Source organism: Arachis hypogaea, chromosome 13 (assembly GCF_003086295.3).
Source record: "Arachis hypogaea cultivar Tifrunner chromosome 13, arahy.Tifrunner.gnm2.J5K5, whole genome shotgun sequence".
NCBI classification, from domain to species: Eukaryota; Viridiplantae; Streptophyta; class Magnoliopsida; order Fabales; family Fabaceae; genus Arachis; species Arachis hypogaea.
In genome coordinates this window covers 132,249,688-132,268,225 of record NC_092048.1, presented here as the reverse complement: position 1 = coordinate 132,268,225, position 18,538 = coordinate 132,249,688, and the positions used below count along the sequence as shown (strand labels likewise).

General features: G+C 35.2%; 1 protein-coding gene across 1 annotated transcript; it reads right to left on the bottom strand.

Annotated features, from left to right (window-relative positions):
• Positions 1-785: 785 nt before the first annotated feature.
• Positions 786-3,690, bottom strand: LOC112733648 (ribulose bisphosphate carboxylase/oxygenase activase, chloroplastic). Its single transcript, XM_025782686.2, has 6 exons — positions 2,630-3,690; positions 2,233-2,555; positions 2,043-2,148; positions 1,894-1,979; positions 1,346-1,818; positions 786-1,260 (listed from the first exon to the last, which is right to left on the bottom strand). The coding sequence occupies exons 1-6, from the start codon at positions 2,672-2,674 to the stop codon at positions 965-967; spliced, it is 1,329 nt and encodes a 442-aa protein (XP_025638471.1). The 5' UTR covers positions 2,675-3,690; the 3' UTR covers positions 786-964.
• Positions 3,691-18,538: the final 14,848 nt, after the last annotated feature.

Genomic DNA, 18,538 nt, shown 5'->3' with positions numbered 1-18,538 from the left:
AAAAAGAGAGACTTTCAATATGGATCACTCGTTTCCAGTCTAAAATATAAACAAATGAATCACTCATTTATTACGAGGACATATATGGTTTGGACCCACACACTTGTTCTCTGGTTACCATTTTCTTTCAAACGATATATTCTAAGTTCTAACAGATTTTCTTAAAGTTCAATCATGAAAATATTGGATGAGAAAAAATAGTGAAAAAAAGTATTAAAGCAATTAGGATAGAATATTTGGAGTATTAAAATGAGATCGGTTTTATTTTAAAGAGATAACATCGTCTTGATGAAAATTTAATAAAATTTTATTAGTTATATAATTATTTTGATAGAATAATTAAAAATAATATAAAATTTAATTTAAATTGAATTAAGACCAAACATTAAAGTGATAAATTTTATATTAAATCTTAAATTATTATTTATGATATATAATTTCACAAATGTTTATGTTGCCTGTTATATGACCCAAAATAAAATTGAAATAAAAATAACGTCGGATTTGTTGTTAGCTAACTAATAATTTTCTGTTATATCCATCTAACATTTAAATCAATTTCAATAAAATATTAGTGTTAGCATTTCCCTTTTCTTTTTCGTGCATAAATAACAAGCTGAGTATATGTAACTAAGCAGCGTTACTTCCACATGCGTTTGATAATCACAGCGATGTTTGTTTGAAATTGGAGGGAAGAAACTCGATAAGTTTAACAGTGAATTTGAAAGAAGATATCTGTTCCGAATGAATTCGATATGTAGAATAGAGTAACATAGGCAGAGAAATTAAAGAGAAGGGCAGAAAAGTGGATTTCAGTAACATGGTAGACAATATAACTCAAAATTATAGAGGACAGGAATCCAGAATATAAAAGAGGATAAGAGAAGAAAAATTATTGTACACTTAACATGTTGTTGTCCGTGCACGTAATAACAGAAACGAAAACGCTAAGAAACATGATGAATTATGTCTGGGCGCCGAAAAAAGTTCCACTGTTGATGGCATCTGCGTTGGCGTCACCAAGAGCAGCCTCATTCAAGTACTTGTCAGCCAACTGGACTCTCTTCACGTTCTCCTGTTCTTGCACAAGCATGTTTCCGTACTCCAACAGCTTCTCCAGTGTCATCTTTGGTTGCTCAAATGTTGGTGGTCCTTCCTTTGAGTTCACAAGCTTCTTTCCAACTCCCTCCACTCCAACTCCTGAGATCCACTTCCTAACTTCGTCGTCGTACACTCTCGCCCGAAGTGCACCGAAGAAATCTGTACATCATAATTTCATTTCCCATCAGAGTTACTTAGAATTAAACAACACAACACAAGTATGTATATGGATTTAGTTAATTACCAATGGATTGGCCGGGGAAAGTGTCAACAAGCTTGACAATGTCATCGGCGGGAACATTGTCGGTACGGAAGATACCGGTGCAGACACCAATACGGTCTTCCCTTGTGGGAGCCCAGTAGAACTTCTCCATACGACCGTCACGGATAAGAGGAGCGTAGAGAGTGGAGAAATCGTTTCCGGTGACGATGATGGGGACACGTGGGTTCTCCTCCTTGTTGTACATACCGGGGAGCTGCACGTTGGTTGGGTTGTCAGCAATGTTCATGAGGGTGGCGTTGACCATCTGGTTGTTGACTGTGTATTGGGTGGTTCCGCCCATACGACCAGCTCCTGCGTCCAGATCGTTGATGAAGAGGCAGCACATCTTCCCCTTCTTGATCAAATCTGCCGCCTCACGGTATCTCTGCCTGATCAGCTTCGCCGGCTCTCCTGCGTTTCCACTTTCCAACTCTCCAGCACTCATCATGATTGGGCTGCATATATACATTCATTAATTAAACGGAATGATAGGGTATTCTAGTAGTAGTGTGTGTAAGCAATCAACTCACTTGATTCCCATCTTGGCAAAAACAAGTTCACATTGGAACGACTTTCCTTGACCCTTGCCTCCCCAGATACCAAGAATGAGAGGAACCTGTATGCTCAAATATTAGTTGATTGAATGAGGTGTGAAAATAAGTAAGTAAGAGACTCATGCCTTGATGTTGGGGAGGGTCATGAAGTTCTTGGTGATGTGAACAACAAGCTTGTCCATAAAAGCAGGGGCAATGTAGAAGCCGTCAAGCATGTTGTCAATGTCGTACCTAATGAATAAGAATAAGAGAATGAATGAATGAGGTTAAGAAAGAAAGAAAGAAGGTGGGAGTTAATGAATAAGAGAGACTGACTGGCGAAGCCCCTGGCTGAGGTACTCATAAGAGCTCATGACAGCGTAGTGAGTTCCGGTTTGCATAGGGGCTTGGAAAAGGCTGTCGACCATACCCTTACCCCTCGTGATGTCTTGCTGATCATCCGATATATCGTATGCCAGACCCCTCCATCTGTCCCCATCTGTCTGGCTCTCCTCGTCTATCTCTTTCGCCGCCACAATCTTCAAGCATCCAGGGCTCACCTTCGTGTTTGGGATTCTCGACTGAACCTTCTTCAAGCTGCTTCCCAAGAACGCTGAGCTTGGAACCGAGCTTCCTCCTCCTGATCCATTGAAGCTCAGCTGCAATGCAATACTTAATTAATACTATACTTGTATAAAATCAAATAAGTAGAGTGTAAGAGACTGAATCGTACTAGGGTTCTGTTCACAACTCCGACTGTGGAGACGGAGGAAGCCATAGCACTCTTGTAGCAAGCGATTAGCAAAGAAAGGGAAGACTGGAGAGAAAATGCAGAGGAAGCCTACCACTGGGAGCAGAAATGATGCAAGGCTTGGACTTATAGCAGTCGCCTCGTTGAGTGTACACAAATTCACATCCTCAGGATTGGTGGTTAGGGCTCTAACGTCCACACAACCAAGATTACGCACCCTGCCACGTGGCAAACATATATTGCTTCAAGTTCTTCATCACACTCTATTGGCCCAATACTTTGAGGTTGCCATTGAATCTTTTCCCTAATCCACCAATGCTGAGGAGACTTTGTTACCACACAACCCTCTTTGGGACTCATCTCATTATCTTTCTACAGCATTGGTTATGGTCACTGTTGTTCTCTACTAAAAGGACAACTTCTCTAGATAAGAACATGTAGACATCGTTTTTAAGGCTCAATTATACTAGTAATATTTGAGGTGTAAGATTAATGTCCTGATTATTCTCGGGTGGAGAAAAATTCGATATTGCATAGAAACAACAAATTAATTTCGTGGTGAATACTGAATAATGAGATCATTTCATTTCCATAAGGGGATTCATCCCCACCACTCCCATCCATGGACTCAAATCAAATAATACTAATACACTCTGCCTCTAATAACTCTACCTCCACCACTTCCTTAATTTTCCTCTCTCTGTCTTTCTCCTTCTTGTCTCTGTTACGTGTTACATATGTGGCTCTAGGAATTCCTAACATTCTTCAAAATTCAACTCAAGGAAATGGAGACTTTTTCAGTTTTCTCAGAAAATCAACGAAACAAAAACTATATTAGCTGTGTTCGGCTAAAGTCCTTCTTCTTACACTCTTGCCTTGGGCCTTTTTTTCCTGATCGAGAAATCTTTTTACCCGCACATAACTTGACATAGACACATGTGTAATTAAGATACACACATTTATCAAGAGAGTTTTGCTAATGAAATTAAAGACTCTTTAATATAAAAATGATGTTGGAAAGATAATAACAACTCAGTTTAAATAATTTAAAATTATTTTATTTAGTATTTATTAATTATTGTTGAATAATTATGTATTTTAAATATAATAAATATATAATGAGAAAGTCTAGGGGCCACCACTTTTATTAAAATCTTGCCAGCACTTAACTAGGAAAAGAAAAGTGAATAATTTTATAACATTAGATGAAATTTCAGACCATTAAAAATACCAATGATGACTAATTATTAATTAATAACTATAAATCACAAAACTTACTGATCTCCTAACACTCCTAATATATAATTATAAATATTATTTGTATAAAATTATAGATGTTAATATCATAAAAATCTAAAAATAAAATTTTGTAGTGCATTTACCAGAAACATAAAAATTTTAATTTTAACACTTTATAGAGTATTCTTATAATAACTTTTAGCTAAAATTCTTATTAAAAAGAATTTAATTAACACAATACACATATTAAAGTTACTAATTAAAAAAATTTATATAGAAAAAGATACAAAATTTAAATTTTAATATATTTATTAAATAAAAATTAAAAATATTTACTAACAATAATTTTAACATGTGTCTTTATAATACATATTAGCTAAATCCTTACAAAAATTACACATCTACTATCAATCCAATCTTTTGAGTTTGGATTAGTCCATAAAAAATAGATTTTTGCAAGCAAAATTATCCAAAACCTAAAAAAATAAATAAAATTCTCAAACTACTATTCTCTCCACTACTACTACTACCATCATCTCTCCCTCTTCTCTCTCTCAATGTTCTCGGCGACTCCAATCTCAACATCGTCGCTCAATACCACCGCCTTGCCCTCCTCCTCAACCGTCACTCTAACCCCTTTGCCACACACTCCCTTATCGGTGTCGGTCGCGTCTCAACAACACCAGCACCACCATCACCAGCATAATCATCTAACGCAAGCTCAGCTTCTATCTATGCCGAAAAGAAATCCTAGATCTGAGGATGCTGCGAGTAGTATGAGTGATTTGTTGGAATCTAAGGATGCCACGGAGCGTCACGGCGGTCGATACCGGTAGGTTACTCTTCAGGGACCTTGAAAACTCTCCCGCCACCAAGTAGCCCAAATCAGAGAAGTTCCCTCTCAATAGCTGCGAATTCGCCACCGACCTTTTCTGCATCTACCTACCATGCACGCCTTCGAGTTCGGCCACATCAAGCTCTCACACACTCTCTCCGATCTTTGCCTCCTCAAGTAAAGATCCCTCTTTTCATTATTATGTTATTATCTTCATAAATTTATTTGAATCAAATTAGCATTAAATGAACGTAGTATCAGATTAGTTGGAACATTAGTGATTTAGACAGGTGAAAAAAGTTTTTTTTTTTTTTGTAGAAAGAAAAAAAAATTTTGGAATTTGTTGTGTTATTTTGAGTGTAAGGGTGTTTTTGAATCTTTTTGTATAGTTTATTGTGTTGTTTCTTTGTATATAGAGAGAAACAATAAAGGAGGAGGTGACGGGATTGAATCTTCGGAAGGGAGAAAGGTAAGGGGCAAGCGGAGCCTGCAATTGAGGTTGAGATCAGGGTCGAAGAGGTGGAGGGAGGAGAAAGGGTGGCAATGGCGGTGGTGGTGATAGTAATGGATGCAGTAATGGTAGTAGGTGGGAAGGATAATGGTGGTAGAGTTTGGGATTGGAGTCCCTAAGAATATTTAGAGAGAAAGAGAGAGAGAGAGAGAAAAGAGAAGAGAGATGATGGCAATAAAGGTGGAAATAAGGGTAATTTGAGAATTTTATTTTATTTTTTAAAGTTTGAATAATTTTGCCAACTAAAATCTATTTTTTATAGATATGAATGATAATTTATGTCTTCTATGAATAAATATACTAGCGTTTTCAATTTTCGTGAGTAAAAATGATAATTTACTCTAAGAATAATTTATTTTTACAAAAGATATTTTGACGAGCTGATGTAACAAGTTTTATAGGCTTTTTCTTAAAGCCTATGACCTGATATTTTTAAGTAATAGGTTTTACAAAAAATTTAAATTTAGCCTGTTTAATAAAATAAGTCAAATCGAACAGAGTCACAAATTCTTGTTGAATAGTCCGACCTGCATCCATTCTTATTTGTAGAGTTGTGGGATTAGATTTAAACAAAATTAATAATAATTATTATAATAATTTTACGTGTTAACAATTATTCCTACATTACATAATGTTACTTTTTTTAATTAAATTTTTCACCTTTTAAAATAAATGTCTCTTTTATTTTATACATTAATTTTTAATAAATCTAAAAAATATAAATATAATTATTTTAAAAATAGAAAATATATAGTTAGAGAGCATGTTTTTATTAGTGTTGAAGATCTCAATCGATCCATAATCAATTAGAGTAAAGTATCATTTTTTTTTCTAACGTTTGGGGTAAGTTCTATTTGTGTCTCTAACGTTTAAATCGTCCTATTTGTATCCTTAACGTTTATAAAAGTGATTCAATGTTATCCTACTATCAATTATACTAACAAATCATATTATATTTTTCAATTATTCTCAGTTGGATGTATTCATTCTCAATTAGGTCTCACTTGGATGTGTTCGATTTTAATATTATACTCACTATTTGTGTTTAGATTCAATTATGTCCCTAGAAAAGAGAATTATGTAAATATTGTAGGAATTAGTTTCAACATTTAATGAGCTACTTTTTGGAATAGATCATCGATTCTATCCCAGACATTTGTATTCTAACTTCAGGAAGTGATTTTTAAAACTCAAACTAAAGCGCTCATGATGTGTAATTGACGGTAGGATAACATTGAATCACTTTTACAAGCGTTAGGGATACAAATAGGATGATTTAAATATTAAGGACACAAATAGAATTTACCCCAAACGTTAAAAGATAAAAACAATACTTTACTCTAATCAATTATGAGGAACTAAAATCAATTGTGCAATTTATATGACTCATGTTGGTTTCCTAACTGCTAAGATTTTCATAGTTGATTATTAACCAAAGGTTGCGAGAACCAAATTCGTACAGCGATTGGTTTAATAATTCAAAAATTCAATTAGAATTTAACTGGAGTTTATCGATTTAACTAAATATAAAAATATTAAAAATTTAATATATAATTTTAAATATTTAATTAAATAATTTTTAAATTAATAAAATTTAAGATTTTATAATTTTACATAATAAATTGTCAATAATTTATTATTAAAAGTTCGCAAATAACTTTAAACATTAAAATTTATAACTAACGAAAATTAAAATGTACATTAAAGGTTAGTTTGTGAATGGCCTAGAGAAAGAGGTTGAATCTATGTCTCCTTTTGCAACTTCTTTTGCTATTTATTTCTGACTGAATTTGAAACTTTTACATCTTTTTTTAAAAGATCTTTTTTTTTTTTTAAAAAAAAAGATATTTTTACATAATAAATAAACAAAAAAGTACTTTTATATTATTATACCCAAACATAATTGATAGATAAAAAGATTTTTTTGCATGAGATATCTGTTACAAGTGAGAGAGAGAAAGAACCGTTAGAAAAAGGGGAGCAACAGAAGGGATCTAACAAACTTTCACATGGAAGGAGAGGAGTGAGGAGCCAATATGAAGGAGCAGCAGCGGACTGAGAAAGGGGAGGAAATTGTGAGAGCCTTCTTTCTGCATCTATCTTTCATTCTCTCTGTCATTTCCTTCTATTTACTTACTCTGTGCTGATTCATTCCTTTTTTTGCACAGGTGAACTTGGAACTTCCTATCTTACCCAAATTTTGTACACATTTCCAATTTTTTCATTAATTTTATACCATATACACTTCCACAGATTTATACCTAGTCTTAATTGTGTACTTCCATACAGCTATACGTTTGTTCCTTTTTTATTTGGTAACAATTGATGCTCTCGTTGAGTCATGGCATAAAATACTCGATTACAATCGATGCAGGTGGCTATCACCAAATTGACTGAACAGGTTGATGGCCAGCAAGAACAACTCACGGCGATGGCACAATCTTTGGCAGCGACTCAGGCCCACCTAGCCCCGAGAGTGGAGGAATCCCCAAAACCATATGCTCAGCCCTCCGTCTTTGCTCCGCCACGCCAGATGAAGGTGGACTTTCCACACTTCTCCGGCGGTGATGATGTGTTGCAGTGGAGTTTTAGGGCTGAGAGATTCTTTAGGATTTATGATATTCCCGAGGATCAGAAACTCGACATAGTTGCGGTCAGCTTAGAAGGCAAAGCTCTGGCTTGGTTCCAAACTTGGGAGAAATTTGGACCATCGCAATTTGAGAACCCTCGCAAGGAATTGTTTAAGCTGAAACAATCTTCATCAGTCACAAAATACTTTGATGCTTTTAATGACCTGGCCGCGAGAGCATATGGATTGGATGATACCCTGTTGTTAGACTGTTTTATTGGTGGGTTAATCCCGGAGCTCAAACGCGAGGTCAAGTCTCGCTCCCCCACATTTCTGTGGCATGCGGTGTCGTTGGTCAAATTGTTTGACGAAAAATTTTTACCACAGCCCCAGCGTTGGCGGAACTCACTCTCGTCTCCCCCTTATTTGAAATCGCCCGCTACTCTTTCCCCCAAACCTCCCCTCTCGCCTCCATCTGCGGTCACCTCGCCACAAAATGCCCCTTTACTAGCCACACCCACTAAGACAGGGACCTTGCGCAAATTAACCCCTACTGAGATTCAATTTCGACGGGAGAAGGGGGTGTGTTTTACATGCGATGAGAAGTACTTATCTGGCCACAAATGTACAGCCAAGCATTACTTTCTAATTCAGACAATGGAAGAAGTGCCATCTGATGAACCCCTGTCAGAAGAAATTCATGAGATTAAGCAGCCAGACGAGCCTTCTGAGGTAGTGGCAACACCAGAACCCTTGCACTTGTCCTATAATGTGCTAACGGGGAGACTGACCAAGAGGTCTATTCGCTTCTCTGGGAATGTTCAGGGTAGAGAGGTCCGAATTTTGATGGATTGTGATAGTTCGGATAATTTTATCCACCCTTCCTTAGCCCAGCATTTGAATCTACCCATTCACCAGGCTCCACAATTTCAAGTTGAAGTTGAGAATGGCGACTTATTACAATGTGACGGGGAAGTCTGATAGGTGCCTGTAATGATTCAAGGCCACACGCTATTCATCACAGCTTTTGTCCTCCCAATAGCGACCGAGGAACTTGTTTTGGGTGATGTTTGGCTCGAGACTTTGGATACTCATTTGGTGAACTATAGGAAGAAGTTCATTACTTTTATGGATGGTAACAAGCTTGTGACCTTGCAGGGTGAATTGACTCACTTGCCTACTCAAGCTCAGTTTAACAATCTCAAGCGTTTACATGCTGCACAAGAGATTTTGGAATTATATACTCTCCAGTTGCACCCTATAACTGAAGAATGTCAACTGGTACTAGACCTGCCCACTTCCATGCCTCCAGATTTGGAAAAGCTATTGTACTCCTTTAAAGAGGTCTTTGATACACCCCACGGGTTACCCCCGGTGCATTCTCGTGATCATGAAATTCACTTGCTGTCCAACTCGGCACCTGTAAAGGTGCGACCTTACCGGTACCCACATAGTCAGAAATTCGAAATTGAGAGAATTGTGTGTGAAATGCTGGCCGAAGGAATTATACAACCAAGTGCCAGTCCTTTCTCTTCTCTGGTCCTTCTTGTTAAGAAAAAGGATGGCTCTTGGTGATTTTGTATCGACTATCGAGCTTTAAATGCTGTGACCATTAAGGACTCTTTTCCTATGCCGACCGTGGATGAACTTCTGGATGAACTTTGCGGTGCCCAATATTTTTCAAAATTGGACTTGCGGGCCGGGTATCATCAAGTTCGTGTTAAGCCAGAGGATCGTTACAAGACTGCGTTTCGGACTCACCAAGGCTTGTACGAATGGTTGGTAGTGCCGTTTGGGTTGACCAACGCTCCAACTACCTTCCAATGCCTCATGAACTCGGTGTTTGTTGCCGTTCTTCAAAAATTTGTGTTGGTTTTCTTCGATGACATACTAGTATACAGTCCAGATTGTCCCTCTCATTTGGAGCATTTGCGACAGGTGCTATCCATATTGAAAGAGAATGTTTTATTTGCCAAACTTTCTAAGTGCTCATTCGGGCAGACACAGGTTGATTATTTGGGCCATGTGGTATCACGGAAGGGTGTCCGGGTCGACGAGTCAAAGGTGCAAGCTATTACTCAATGGCCGCTCCCTACATCACTCAAACAATTACGTGCTTTTCTCGGTTTGGCTAGCTATTACCGTAAATTCATCCGGAATTTCGCTATCCTTGCGAGTCCTCTAACTGACCTCCTAAAGAAGGATGGTTTTCTCTGGTCTGATTGTGCCACAATGGCTTTTGTGAAATTGAAGGAGGTTCTCTCTCATGCTCCAGTATTGGCTTTACCTGATTTTTCTAAGCCTTTTGTTTTGGAAACTGATGCATCTGGAACTGGAATTGGGGCTATTCTAAGCCAAGACGGTCACCCCATTGCTTATTTCTCCAAAATGCTAGCACCAACGGCACAGAAACAATCGGCATATGCAAGAGAAATGCAAGCAATTCTCGCGGCAGTGACTAAGTTTCGACATTATTTATTAGGCCATAAGTTTGTCATCCGCACGGACCATAAAAGCTTGAAGGAACTCCAAACGCAAGTCATTCAGACACCAGAACAGCAAACCTGGTTGGCCAAACTACTTGGTTATGATTTCTCTATAGAATACAAGCAGGGGTGCGAGAATAAAGCAGCAGACGGATTGTCCAGATCATTCTGGCAGCTCTCTACATCTTCTTGGGCATTACTACCGCTCTTAAAGGATGAGCATCAACGGTTTCGGCCAGAAACTGAATTTTCTGAGGATGAGATGAATTCTGGTAAGCTGCAGAACCGTGGTGGGCTTTGGTACTGGACTAACCGGTTACTAATTCCAAATTCTTCATCTCTGGTGCAACACCTGTTACGAGAATTTCATGATTCAATTGTGGGTGGCCATGGCGGCGTGCAAAAAAACATTATCCAGATTATCCGCCCAATTTTATTGGAAGAACATGGCGCAATCCGTGAAGGACTACATCAAATCTTGCTCCATTTGCCAACAGGCCAAATACAGCACTCAACCTCCGGCCGGTTTGTTGGAACCTCTCCCTATTCTAACACATATTTGGCAAGATCTTTCGATGGACTTCATCACCGGTTCACCCCCAGCCCACGGCTGCTCCGTCATATTAGTTGTGGTATATCGTTTATCAAAATTTGCTCATTTCATATCGCTCCCGGCTAATTTCACAGCACCAAAAGTGGCAGAGGTCTTTCTTCGCGATGTGGTGAGTGTCCATGGTTTGCCACAGTCCATTGTCTCTGATCGGGACAAAGTCTTCACGAGCAAGTTCTGGGAGCAGTGCTGCAAGGGCCAAAGTATACGCTTGGCTAGAAGCTCAGCATACCACCTGGAATCTGATGGCCAAACTGAGGTGCTAAATCATTGCCTAGAGATGTATCTGCGGTGCTATACGCAAGAGAACCCGAAGGATTGGTATAACCTTTTACCGTGGGTGGCTTTTAGCTATAACACTTCCTTTCATTCCTCTATCGGCATGTCACCATACAAAGCAGTGTTCGGCAAGGACCCTCCTACTTTATTGCGATATGAACCCTACCCAAAGGATCCCCCAGCTCTACAAGAATAACTACTCCTACGAGACTCGGTGTTAGCTTCCTTAAAACTGAACTTACAGAAGGCCCAAACTAGGATGAAGAACCAGGCAGATAGCAAACGCAGAGAATTATAATTTCAGGTGGGAGATTTTGTGTACGTCAAGCTACAGCCTTATCGCCAGCGATCCGTGACCCTGAGGCGGAACCAGAAATTATCCATGCATTATTTTGGTCCTTTTCCCGTCATTGCTCGAATAGGTAAGGTAGCCTACAAGCTGGAACTCCCCAATACATCCCGAATCCACCATGTCTTTCACATATCTCTGCTCAAGAAGTGTGTAGGGTCCCATCACCAGCTACCATCCCTTCTCCGCTGTTAGTAGATGAGAAGGGATATCAATTACAACCTCAGACTACCTTGGGGCATCGAATGATAAAAAAAGATGGCAAGTGGATTGAAGAAGTTCTTATTAAGTGGCAAAATACCTCGGGAGAGGAGGCAACGTGGGAACCCTATGAAGAAATGAAGACACAATATCCCAGTTTTGACCTTGAGGACAAGGTCCATTTCAATGGAGGGGGTAATGTTACAAGTGAGAGAGAGAGAGAACCGTTAGAAAAAAGGGGAGCAACAGAAGGGATCTAACAAACTTTCACATGGAAGGAGAGGAGTGAGGAGCCAATATGAAGGAGCAACAGCGAACTGAGAAAGGGGAGGAAATTGTGAGAGCCTTCTTTTTATATCTATCTTTCATTCTCTCTGTCATTTCCTTCTATTTACTTACTCTGTGCTGATTCATTCCTTTTTTTGCACAGGTGAACTTGGAACTTCCTATCTTACCCAAATTTTGTACACATTCCCAATTTTTCCATTAATTCTATACCATATACACTTTCACAGATTTATACCTAGTCTTAATTGTGTACTTCCATACAGCTATACGTTTGTTTCTTTTTGATCTGGTAACAATATCCAAACATAAAATTACTTTTACTTTCTATAAAATCTTTTAAAAAAAGATAACTCAAAGAAAGATCTTTTTTAGAAGCTCATCCAAATAAACCCTTTGTTGCTGTTAAGTCTGTCAAGTTAAAATTTTAAAAGACAAATTTTTTTGGACTCTTCACAATGCATTTAGGAACAGAGCAACTCTTTATGTTTGCATAGCTGTGAAATAGGCAATGCAAGCTAAGAGACACTTTTATTTTATCTCATATCAAAAGAAAACAGAAGAAGAGTAGAGAAGAGAGAATCACACAACGATATATTCTGGTTCAGCCACCTTGTGAAATGTGACATACATCTAATCTCTCCCACAACAGTGGTAGAATTTTCACTATCATTCACAATTATTACAAATACCAATTTTTCTAGAATTCAACCAAATCCTATCTGGGACAAACCCAGCTTCTACCCAAGTTAGATTTTGCTAGGTTCACTCCCTAGACTTGCAACCACTAAGTGCTCATTGCTCACCCAACTTATCAAGGGAATCCCCTCAAAATCATGTGTACAAAACAGAAAAACATACAAAAGAGTTTTGACATAATTTCTGGCTTTTTTTAGATAACTCTCTTTACCTTTTCTCTCAATGACTTTTACTGATTCCTCACTTAATGCCTTGTTTCCATTGAAAAGAAACAAAGAAAGATGAACATTAAAAAAAAAGAAAATTTAATGTAAACTCATAAAAGAGAAGAAGCATTAACTTGAAAGATATGAAAATTCAAACTTGTGTGCTCACTCCTTAGTCTAATATCTGGCCGTTTACACCTTTAATAGAGTAGAGCTTTCAAAATTTGAAACTTGGTTTGAACAGCTTTGACTTCTTCCTCTAATAACACAGCAGCAACAGCACATAAGAGAAATGAGACAACAGTAGCGATTAATTTCAACATGTATTCTTACCTAACTGCTTCTCTTTTTTCATACCTTTTTCAAATTTCTTCAAAGATCTGAGCCATTCATTAATACTTTGGCTCCAAGTTTAGTTCTTGACTCTTAATTTGTAGTAGAACTTCATAACCTCCATTTTCTTCAAGTTTTCTGTTCGGTGCATGTAGGGAGAAAGCATCTTCAACAAGCAACAATAAAGTACAAAGAAAAATTTTCTGATTCACCTTTCGATTTAATCTTTACCTTTGAGCCTTAGCTTTTGACTTTTTTCTTCTTTTTTCTTTTGTTTCTTGATTTTAATAATTCACTTTTTTTTCTTGATTTGAACCCTAATCAGACTCTCTTTTCCTTACTTTCTTTTGGGACTTCTTCACGTGGGTTAGAAAAGAGAGAAGAGAGAGAATGACTTCGGTCACCTTGCTTTGTGGTTTAGAGAAAAATGAGTTGCTTTCCATCTAGGTTAGTGATTAGCAATTATTTCTTGGGTCATTAGTGAGTGAATTAGTTAAATGCTTTGATCATAGGTCTGAACTATCATTGGGCTTTGCTTGTTGCTCTTTCTTTTGAATTTGGCCTGCACACTTAGCCAAAACAGATTATTCACACACTTTGAATTTTTTTACTCAATGTTATAATGTTTGATCATCGTCAAATTATTGTTATTGTTTTTTTGTTTGCACAAGGGTATCCATCAGGCTGGAAGTCCAATGACTAATCCCTCGGGTACTACAAAGGCACAAAGTGGGCGACCTTCCCAAGTAAGCAAGCTCTATTCGCATCCTCCAATGAGTATCGAACCCGGGAGAGATGATTAAGGGACACAGACCCTCATCCATGTGTGCCAACTTGCGTTGGTAAATTATTGTTATTGTTTATTCAAACTCAACAGTACATAAATGACAAAAACATAATATTCTACCACAAAAATTATTCCAATTTCATAAAAATTATAAAAACAAAAAAATAACAACAGAATCAGAAAAATCAGCATAAACAATGCAGTGAAGCACTACACCTCAGCACTATCAAGTATCAACAATTTAGAATCAGAAAAATCAGCATAAATAACTCAAAATCAGACAAATTCCAATATAAACAATGCAGTGAAGCACTGCACCATAGCACCATTAACAACTCAGAAATCAAAATAAGTAAAATTAAGAAAATAACCAAAATAATTGAAGCAGCGGTGCTTACCAGAGGCGAGGGAGGAAGGGAGGTGATGATGTGACGAATACTCCATAGCCGAGCAAAGAGAAACGTCACACACACACACACACACACAGAGCACCAACAAATCGAGTAGAGACGACGACGGAACAGTCCTTCGAGACGGCAATGCCAACCGCTCCGAGTAGGCTTTCGTGTGACATCGAGGAGAAGCGAGCAAATCTTTCACAAGCGACGAGAAGCGAGCAAATCTTTCACAAGCGACGACAACACCTGCTGTCTTAGCCGACAACGACAACGTCCTCTACCACAGAAAAAGAGCTCGATAATGAATTTGAATTTAGTAGTTAGGCTACTATAGTCAAAGGTTTAAAGTTAGATCGTTGGAATTGTGAGTCTCAGAGAGGGGGGAGCATTTTCTTTTTTTTTTTTAAATTGAAATGGCGCCATTTTGGGGAATTTAAACAAAAAAAAAAAGCGAACCATTATTAACTTTCTAAAAATCAGATTAATTTCGACAATTTATCGATTAACTACCAATTCGACTAATTTTTTCATTCATTTTTGGCAGAATAATTTTTTATGTCAACCGAATCAATTAGAAGATCAATTCTCAATTAACACGATTGAACCAATCAGTTCGATTTTCAAAACCATGTTATTAGCTCGAAATCAATTGTATCATGTAAGCGAACAAATTTTTCTTCTCCATTTATCTCGAAAACAATTCGGATTTGTTAAAAGCATTCGTGAGATATTTATTAATTTTGTCAAAATCATCTTTGAAAAAAAATATTGCCACACATGAATCACTTACTTTAAATTGCAAATTAAAATTAATGCAATCACGCCCCTAATTAATATGTTTATTCGTTATGAATTAATCTAATGCATTAAGTTTATATGAGACATCAACTATATATATTTCTCTTCACAAACCTCCATTCGCGCGTACATGCATGACCATAGGTCAAAGATAAGAACACATTCGAGTGACAGAAACCAGAAAGTTGTGAATATGAAAGTGGTGTTGTCTATCGCCTCCTCCTTTAGCCTTTCTTAGCTTCCTCGTCACCACATCCTCTCCTTTATCCCCACATCTTATTATTAGATAATCACATGATAGACAGTAATATGAATAAGTTCGTCACTGTAAGTTGTTATTGGTGTCTTTATATATTAGTTAGTGTGGGCGAAGTTAAGAAATTTAGATTCTCTTCGTGGTAACTTTGTTTGTAAAGGAGTACTACTATTAGTATGTCTTGCATAATTATTAACAAGCTTTAAGTTGACAAGGTCGTCACTGTTAATGTTATCAATAAAAAAAAAATTGAAAAATCTAACTAAGATGTGTTTTTAAGCATATGTTAAGAGTATAATAATAAAAAGTTAAATTTTTAGGCTTACTTTGGTAAAATTTTTATTTTTTTAAAGGTAGTTTATAAAAATTAATTTTTAAAAGATGGCTTTTTAAAAATTATAGTATTTATGTTTGGTAAATTAAATTAAAAATAGCTTTCAATAAACACAAGTAACAATAATTACATTTGATAAAATAATTTTTAAAATTTAAAAATATTATAACAGACATAAATGTAACCATTAAATTTAAAAATTAGTTAACATACAAAGTTATATTAGACTTTTAAATTTTGAAAAGCACTAACTAATTTTGAAAAGCTCTATTTTAGGTGCTTTTAAAAGTATCGAATCTTTTAAAAGTTACAAACACAAACATATAGTCTTTTTGATTTACTAAACACAAAATGAAGAGTTAAAACGCATAAGTACTTTTTCGAAAGCTTTGTCAAACCAGCCTTAATATATTTATTTCAAAAATTAATTTTTTATTAATTGTAATTTTAAGAGCGTCTTAAAAAGACTTGTTAGATAAATTCAATTAGTCCTTTTAAAATAAATATCTTTTTTTAGGTTTAATAAAAAATAAATGTAACTAGATAACTTTTTTGTCTAAATATATCAATTTTTTAATAAATTTAAAAATGAGAGAGATATTAATTAGAAAAACAAATAATTAACAATTATACAATCTAACTACAGGTTTCTTAAAGTTAGAAACATTTCGGGAATAACAAGAGTGGATTGTAGATTATCGACCCCAGCCAGTTGAGTGGCCAACAGCTAAACCTGAATTAAGGTAAGATTTGAATTAAACAAAGATTATACTCGGGAAAATAATGGACCATTAACAGTATGCAGACAAAAATGTCGCCACATGAGGTAATCATTTATTTTTTTTTAACGATATTTTTTAATTCGATTGATAAAAAATTAATTCAACGCAAATTAAGATTTTATTTAAGAATGTTAGTTAATAAATTATAGGTACACAAAATTTAAATCTTTATACTTAATTAAACAGACTAATATAATAATTACCAGATCAACCTCTAAGTTGATTATGTAATCATTTACTTATATATGAATTACGGTAAAATTTATTTATTATATATTACTAATTTTATAATTAAAATAGATTATATATTATTTTTTTATTTTAATTAAAATTAAATATTTTTTTCTAAAATTAAAGAAATTTTTTATTTCTCTTGTTTTTCATCCACTTTATTCTTCTTATATATCATTATCAATGATTAATTACTAATTTGACAATCAAAATATACAATATGACATTCTCTAATTACGACTAAAAATAAAATTGAAATATAGTTATATTATAAAACTAATTTAATAACCAAAATGTGTCACATGACACTCTTTTATTATTATAAATTCAATTTTTATGCATTGTCAATATACAACCGTTTTATACGTGCATTCAATTATATAACACCATATTAACAAAAATAACTAATTTTTACATTGACCGTGAAAATGGTCATCTAAGAGAACGGTTGCATTGTAATTATACAACTGTGTAAAATCTTTTATATTATCAATGCATCAAAATTAAACTTTATTATTATATGCATACTTTTTTAGATTTTTTTTGTTTAGTTTCAAATTTTTATCGCTTACTTTTTTAATTTATATTTCACTTTTCTTTTTTTAAATATTTATTATATATAATTTGAAAGAAATACTACTATTGTGATTAATAATTAGAATCAAGAATCAATTGTTTCAAAAAAAATTGATGTTGAGTTAATTTTATAATTATCAATATAATTTTTTATTTTAATATCTAATTATATATATAGAGAGAGAGGGGGAGAGAGAAATATTATTTTTAAATAATAAGCATGAAAATTATTTTTTTTTATTTGTACAATAGACTTAACACCTAATTAATTATAAAAGTATACACATTAATTAAATTCTTTCAAGTTTCAGATAATGAATGTTAAAATTAATTATTAGTAAAAATTACACTCTTTCATATGAAAATAATATAATAACTAAAAAATTTATTACTTAATTTTTTATTTACGGAGACCTTGGTCTTCTTAGCTGACGAAAATTTTTATTCCCTACGATTAAAAAATTTAATTTATAAATTTTTTGTGCTATGATTAATAATATCAGGACAAAACTAATGTAATTTTAAAAGATTTATATTTTCGTAACGTTATTACGGAAAAAACACCAATTTATATTAATTTCTTATACAATTTTTTATTTCTTTTACAAATTTAAAGAACTAACATGAATTCAGTTGAATAAAATTTGTTATTTTTTATTAATCACTTTTAATATAAAAAATATACAAAAATAATGTATTTAACATTTATGATTAATTAGTTGAAGTGACAATATATGTCACAACTCCGCCCTTCTATTAATAACTGAAATATATAGTTGTTACGTGGGTAACATGAAATAGATGGATTGGACTCGAATGAAAGGCCCAAACATTAGAAGAAGGTGGTTTTCGACTTGGTTTACGTCTGAGAATTATCGTTCGAGTTGTGTATTTGACGGAATGGGGGTGGTATCTGCAAAGACACTCTGATGCCTAAGTCAGCAAAGGATTTAGCAAGTTTTTAGTGTATTGGAACTTAGGTTTACCTGAGTGTGTCAGTGTATTTATAGGTGATGATCCAATAACCACCGTTGGAGTAGTTCCACTTCTGAAGGTGGATAACTGTCCCTTTATCTTAGGGTTGTTAAGATATCTCTTTTAGAAGTGGGTGAGAGATTTTAGGGGGT

Coding starts and splice junctions, on each gene's coding strand:
- LOC112733648 (XM_025782686.2), bottom strand. CDS start 2,674: ATGGCTTCCTCCGTCTCCACAGTCGGAGTTGTGAACAGAACCCTA. Junction 2,556..2,629: donor GAGTTGTGAACAGAACCCTA/GTACGATTCAGT, acceptor ATTGCATTGCAG/CTGAGCTTCAATGGATCAGG. Junction 1,819..1,893: donor TTTGCCAAGATGGGAATCAA/GTGAGTTGATTG, acceptor GTATATATGCAG/CCCAATCATGATGAGTGCTG.